This window comes from Erigeron canadensis, chromosome 7, assembly GCF_010389155.1.
Source record: "Erigeron canadensis isolate Cc75 chromosome 7, C_canadensis_v1, whole genome shotgun sequence".
Lineage (NCBI taxonomy): Eukaryota > Viridiplantae > Streptophyta > Magnoliopsida > Asterales > Asteraceae > Erigeron > Erigeron canadensis.
In genome coordinates this window covers 9,563,369-9,570,303 of record NC_057767.1, presented here as the reverse complement: position 1 = coordinate 9,570,303, position 6,935 = coordinate 9,563,369, and the positions used below count along the sequence as shown (strand labels likewise).

General features: G+C 34.3%; 1 protein-coding gene across 1 annotated transcript; it reads right to left on the bottom strand.

The window, feature by feature from the left end:
• Positions 1 to 2,742: 2,742 nt before the first annotated feature.
• Positions 2,743 to 6,705, bottom strand: LOC122606541 (farnesyl diphosphate synthase 2-like). Its single transcript, XM_043779388.1, has 12 exons — positions 6,586 to 6,705; positions 4,952 to 4,976; positions 4,698 to 4,810; positions 4,535 to 4,621; positions 4,339 to 4,455; positions 4,178 to 4,266; positions 4,027 to 4,078; positions 3,759 to 3,854; positions 3,627 to 3,671; positions 3,444 to 3,533; positions 3,300 to 3,371; positions 2,743 to 2,996 (listed from the first exon to the last, which is right to left on the bottom strand). Exons 1-12 carry the CDS (start codon positions 6,703 to 6,705, stop codon positions 2,868 to 2,870), a joined length of 1,035 nt encoding a protein of 344 aa, XP_043635323.1. The 3' UTR covers positions 2,743 to 2,867.
• Between the last annotated feature and the right edge of the window lie 230 nt (positions 6,706 to 6,935).

Below are 6,935 nucleotides of genomic sequence, written 5' to 3'. Positions count from 1 at the left end.
GCTCTACCCGACCCGGCCAACAGCCATAGAGTTCGTGTCTGGCTCCTCCAAAATAGTAGTTTTTTGGCGTTGGTCCAGGTCGGGCTAAAACCCGAGAAAATCCAGGTTGGGCTAAAAAAACCGAAAAGAGTGTTTTTAACAACTTCAAGTTCCTTGAGTCCATGCTTTCTCTTCTCCATGTACTTGTGAGATTCATCTTTCAGGTTCTATGCTTTCTGTTCATATAATAATAATAATAATAATAACTTCTGAAAGAAAAGAAGAAAGTAGACAAATTTATATAGATATATGTGTATAACCTTGCATCAGTTATGGTGTAGGATGAGAAAAAAATAAAGATGAATCTAATATTTGTTCATGAGAGACAGGAGTGTTGGTAAGTATTGTAAAATTTGAAATGTTTAGTTGCTTAATTTGCTTGATGATCATTCCCTATCAATATATTATACACATATTCATATAAGATAACTAAGAAACATAAACAAAGAAGAAAAACGTGAAACATGTTCCATGTAAGATCAAAGAAACTTTCAAAGTGTTTACGTGTATAAATCACAGAGTACATAATAATGTCTTGAAGGAGGGGGCCGGTTAGAGGATGATTGGTGTAATGATTGATAGTTAGTGTTCTAATCTCCTCAAATTATTAGTAACTTGAGTGATAAAGTTGAATAAATTTCGATAATTGGATTAATAACAATGGTCAGGATTTAATTATTAAATTTGAGTTTTAGCCCTTTGATTTTAATACGATGGTAAAACTTTCTTTAATTTTAACTCTGATAAGTTGAGGAGATCTCTATCCATGTTTTATATGTATATATAAGAATGGAAATATATGATAGTTGGCACATATTTCGGATGTGGGGCTTGATGACCATTAGGTAGGTGATAATTTTACTACAGTTTTTACTCCACATACTACAAATTATATGTTATGACTTTTTTGTCCTTGCTATTAATTTTTCAACTCTTACTTTTCTTATCCTCTTAGTTTATGACCTTTCTTTTTTACATCCTTCTTGTTTATGAAAGCTTCCATTTTGTTGTGCTATATTACCATCATTTTGAATCTGGCATTATAAAGTATAATTTTCTTCTTGACCAGACATGTATAAAAACCAAATGAAATCACCACTAGCTCAAGCTACCTTACACATCTTTCAGGTTTAGTAAGATAAACAGTATGTTATTAACATACAAATGGTAATCTAAATAAGTTTTTACCATCGCATAAGATGACTTTTCGTTCAGATTATAGTGATTAACAAATCTTTATATGCTTAGACAATATGTAAAACTATAAAAGTGGAGTAAAATTATCAAAAAAGATTTTAAAAAAAACATCTATTCAATACTACTATGATAAGGGGCATTTGTTATGTTGAGATCAAACTAATATTAATTATGGTGAACAATGTAACATGAAAATAAGCATTTCAACTGTAATACAAAATACCTGGTACAGTGTCGCTGCCGCCGGAGTTTAGTTTTAACAAGGAGAAAGGAGTAGGGTAAAACAATTATGTGCAATAGAATATTACAGAGTAAATAAATCAAAGGATTAAAAAATATCATTAATGGCATAATTGTCAAAACAAGTTGTTTGTAGTATGCAAAATGAAATCGTTAGTATAAAAATCATTTGCCCATTAAATATATTTACACACTTCTAGTTTTTCACGTTTATAGCTTTGTAAACTTTAATTTTAAAACAATAAATAATTTAATTTTTATATTGAATGTTCTAATCACCGGCCTAGCTTTTAAACCATAATCGTTTTAATCATAGAGTTAGTGTTTTTACCCCCAAAAAAAACTTCAAATGAACTAGGGTCTAAGGCTGGCAATAGACGACCCGTAACCCACATACCCATAGGTATAATGCCATGGTTGATGTATTCTTCTTGGTAGCTATAATGCCATGGTTGGATCCACCAGATGCATTATCCTTGAAATGGAATGTCAATAACTATATTGCGATTCTCATTTCAGCTCTTCTGGGGTTCCACCTACAATGGTCTCGAGCTTTAGCTCTTGGGTGAGTCGATCTTTTCAAGTTAACTCACATATATACAAACCTTTGAAAATGAGTGAAATCGGTAAACCGTGTTTGTTTGTGCATAACCATGGCTACGTCACACGTGGTATTAGGTCAATTCAAGAGTTGTGTCATCCTTCTTGGAGGGTATTTGCTCCTCGGTTCAAATCCAGGTTATGCAAGCATCTATGGAGCTTTCTCAGCAATATGTGGGATGTCGGTTTACACGATGCATACAGAAAACTAAAGATACGAGTAATCATCTTCCCAAACAAATTTCCTTTTAGCATTATGGATTGATGTCAATGGAGTGTACCAGAAGTTAGCCTTCTAGCATTATGGATATATGTAGCCATTTAGCATATTGGACATATGCAAAATTTCCCATCACGTAGTTGTGTAGCATTATGGATATATGTAGCCTTTTAGCATATTAGACATGTCAAGAAAGGCAGATAAACAAAACGTGACCATTTTTTTCCTTGAATTCACTAGTATTAATATAACTTAGTTCTAATCATACTTTAAATATTTGTACAATAACAAGTATGTTTGCATTTTGCGAGGCCAAACCCAGCATAACATAACAATGGCTCATGGAACCTTGATGCAACTTTTTTCTGTTTACTATTTTAGGTGTTAAAGTTGTAATTACTTTATTCGTTATTGTAAACATTTCTGAATTCCAACGTTTGCTTGCTGTTTCAAGTGATGTTCTTTTTTAGAAGTGAAAATTTATTAGTAATTTAATGTGATGAAAGGACGATTGTTTAATTAACACAACACAAAGGCGATAAATACACACAACCTCATGGAACCAGAAGAGCTACTTTTGCCTCTTATATATCTTTCCCAAGAAAGACTTTAACACAGCTTGTACTGCTTTGCTCGGGTGAGCTTCAATCGATTTGATCAACTTCTCATGCATTGTCTTCTCGTAATCTTCAAACACAACCTATATATCTTCCAACAAAATTGGATCAGAAAAACATGTATCCATAAGCTGTACGGTCTTCTGATTTAAAACACAAGAGGTGGCAAAATGGGTGGGTCGGATAGGTTGAGTTAGGTGTAAAGATGGGTAAGTATTTGGACAGGTAAGGTCCCCTCTAATACAATTTTTCCAAGTTTTATGCAAGCAGATTGAGTTGGGGAGGTTTTATGCAATAAAAATACTATAATTAGAAATGCGCTGTAAAATATAATAGCCAATTCAACGAACAGTCGAACACATAGGAAATAGCTAGCAGCGAGATACCTGAAGGTTAAGAGTGTGGTAAAGTTCTTTCACTTTTACTATGCTAGTTGGATCCTTTTTACCATAGTTCTCCTGGATGCATAAGTTTAAGGGATAAGCAAAGTCACTTAAAATTGCGAAAATGAAGTCTTTAACAAAACATACATGTAGAAGCTTCTTTTGTTCCTCATTGGAAAGTTCTAATGCTTTTACAACCAACCATGAACACTTGAAGCCTTCAATATCTGTTCCAATCTGTTATAATGCATTGGACATACCAAGCATGAGTGACGAGTTGTGTGTTTAAAGAAGCAAAGACCAAGATATGTGATATAGGTAGAATATAACCTTGCCAGTAATCTCAGGAGCACCATAACAATCAAGATAATCATCCTACGGTCGAATCGGACATTTTTAAGTTAAAACCAAACTATAGTTGCTTGGGGAAATACTAGATTGAGGTGACGGTGAACACATTACCTGCACTTGATAATAGGTACCCATTTCGACAAGCACGTCTTTTGCTTGAACATGGTCATCCAGATTCTCTCCAAACATAAGGAGTGCACACGCAACCTTGATGGGAGAATAAGAATTGAAGTTAGTCCAATATAATGTATGATCTATATTTCATCGTCCAAAATCAGCGACCCATATAACATGAACATACATTTTTGGATGTAGAACATTCATCGATTTAAGAAAAACACAGAGAGTGTATGCTTAGTATGCAATACGGGATACTCACTGGAAGGTAAAATGAATAATAGCCAGCTTTGTACTGAACAATCCGGCGGTGACTGCAAACAGAACACGAAGTTGTATACTTCAGAATATGCAGCATAATTAGATAGACGGAGTGGAGTGTATAAAAGGGCACCCATACGATTGCCACTTACATTGACAAAGAATACTTAGAGAGATCTTTCTCTCCAACAAGTGCAGTGATCAATTCTATCATCTCTCCAGAAGTTGTTTGGAACTCTACCTGCCAAACCAAGTGGTTAAGAGTTCTTGTCAAAATCAAAGATTAAACTAATGTTTTGTAACAGAAACATACCTCATTGAAGAGGTCCAGTAGATCCGCATAGTAACGCCTCCCTCGGAAATGTTTCTTTAAGATTCTATGAATATGATTGCGAAGAACAAGTCCATCATTTATAGCGATCATACCAACCTAGGAGGAAATTTTAAGAGACTTAACATACACCATTCTCAACCACCAACTGGAATATGTAATTTCCCGCTATTCATACCTTAGGTAATCTGAACCAACAGGGTTGACCTCTACGAGTATGGGACTCATCGACAATGTCATCAAGTACAAGAAAATACGCTTGAAGCTGCAAGCATAAACATCACGAACAGTTAATGACTATCATCGAAGCAAATGGATTTCGGCATTTATGTTGTTAGTACCCATTCAATGCACCAACCAAGGGCACATGCAAGAAAAAGTTCATCTTCTGTCAGTTCTTCTCCTTTTAGTAACTTGTAGCTGTCAACAACAGAGAGGCCTCTATTCAGCTTTCCTGCATACATCAAATTTATTTGTAAGACAAAATTACAGAAATGAGTCTGCATCGGTCCCTATTTGCATTTTGCAACACTGAGGAGAAGAATTACGAAAGACCATGTTTTTTGAATAGAAATGGAGAAACTAATTAATTTACCTCTAGGTACATTGTAGTCAAGCATCTGCACAAAATAAACAGAAACACATAATTAGGCTTTTAATGACTGCTAGACTTTTGCCAAGAAGACTAATCGACATGTTCTTAAGCCGATCACATACAACTATGCAAGGATGAACTACTCGTATTGTTCATAAGACAATTCTTAACTATTCACCTCTTTCACCTATCCTACTATTTGACACATCTACATCACCTTCTTTTCACCATCACCTTCTCTTTTTCTCTTTAATCATTCACCTTCAAATTTAATATCTCACTATACCCTACAATACTCTACAATCTTTCACTCTATATCCAATCAAAATAAAAGAAAACAAGAAAAAATATATATAAATAAAAATGAACCACACATTTTGTCTTTTTACCTAGGTGATCGCAATCACCTTCCTTCCTTCACCTTCTCTCATCACCTACACCCCTTGACCATTCACCTTTACCCTTCATCTACCTCTTTCACTTACCTTTACAAATGGTCTAATGCCAATAAAAGATTGTGACTGGAAAAAGTGCCAGGTCTACGTATGTATGACGTATATAAACTATAGAGATGTCAAACACAAGACCCTGCACGCCTCTCCATATTTTACTATATAAACAACAAAAGTGCAAAATGTAATTATCTGGTATACAGACCATCAAGTGTTGTATTCATTGTTGGAAATTCGGGCAAACATGGTAAAAAAACCATTGACCGAATTTTCTTGTGAATCGTGTGATTAATTAGTTTCCAAAATCAACTATTCGACCCTTATAATGCTTGGTATCACGGATATAACTTTAGGATAATTCTAAGTATGATCTGGATGTTGACAGAAAATGAGACACTGATAACAAAAAGAGTCTAAATTTGCATTTTGTATAACAAAAGAGCAGAACACCCAAAATGTAGAAGCTATGGGCTAGTGAGTCACTAGTCATCACGAGTCACAGATGATGAGTACGTGTTGCTGCTGACTAGAGTGAGCTTATCATCACAGTCTCTAAGTTCCACGGTCGTTATGTGAACTTTTGGTCACTGCCATAAAGACCGCTACGGACCCTCACTAGTTTCTGGGTCCAAGACTAGATTGTGCGTGCATTCCGTGCCTCCTAACGTACAAGATCATACTAAAATTCCTAACAATTATCTTGTGATCGATTTAGCAACAACATTATCTCTAATAGCAACTATATACTCTTTGTAAATAATAAATTTTACAGTAAAAGAAAAGAAAAGAAGAGATGGAAACAAAATAAGTACAGTATCATTTTATTTCCTTTCTAATCATCTCATTTTTGGAAGGAAAGAAATATGTCTAAAAGCAAATAAAGATTACCTTTCTTTCATTTCATTTCATTTCACTTTATTTTCTTTTATTATTTTTTTTTTTTTTAAAGAACACAACATGGTTTGAAATCTTAACACTACCTTTCTTGTTCATATTCTAAAATAAACTCAAGAAGTACATATTATTCTAAATCGAGCAAACACATGACATAAGTCTCTCTGTCACTTCGTAGAGGTATGACTATTACATCCCGACTCACCAATTACCATCATGCTCGGATTGGCTATCGACATATCGTTGTGTTTGTAGATATAAGGTGAAATGTAAAAAAATGTTACGTACCTGGTCAACCCATTGACGAGAATCATGATCAAACTCAAAAGACGGATCATGAATTAGCTCAAATTTAAGAGTTTCATAAACTTGCATAAATTTGGATTTCGTATCAATACTGCTGCTCATTGCAAACTTGTATATATATATATATACACATATGTGTGTGTGTATGGGCGTGTGGGTGGGTGAGTTGGGGGAATTAGAAGGACTATTTGAGGCCAAGATATATATATATAGATACATATATAGTGATTCTCATATCACTTAAAGGGCTGTTTGGTAATTGGTAGGATGGAATATTGAGAAATATTTCATTTATTTGGTTAGATTGAAAAGAAAAAGAGAAACGATTTTAT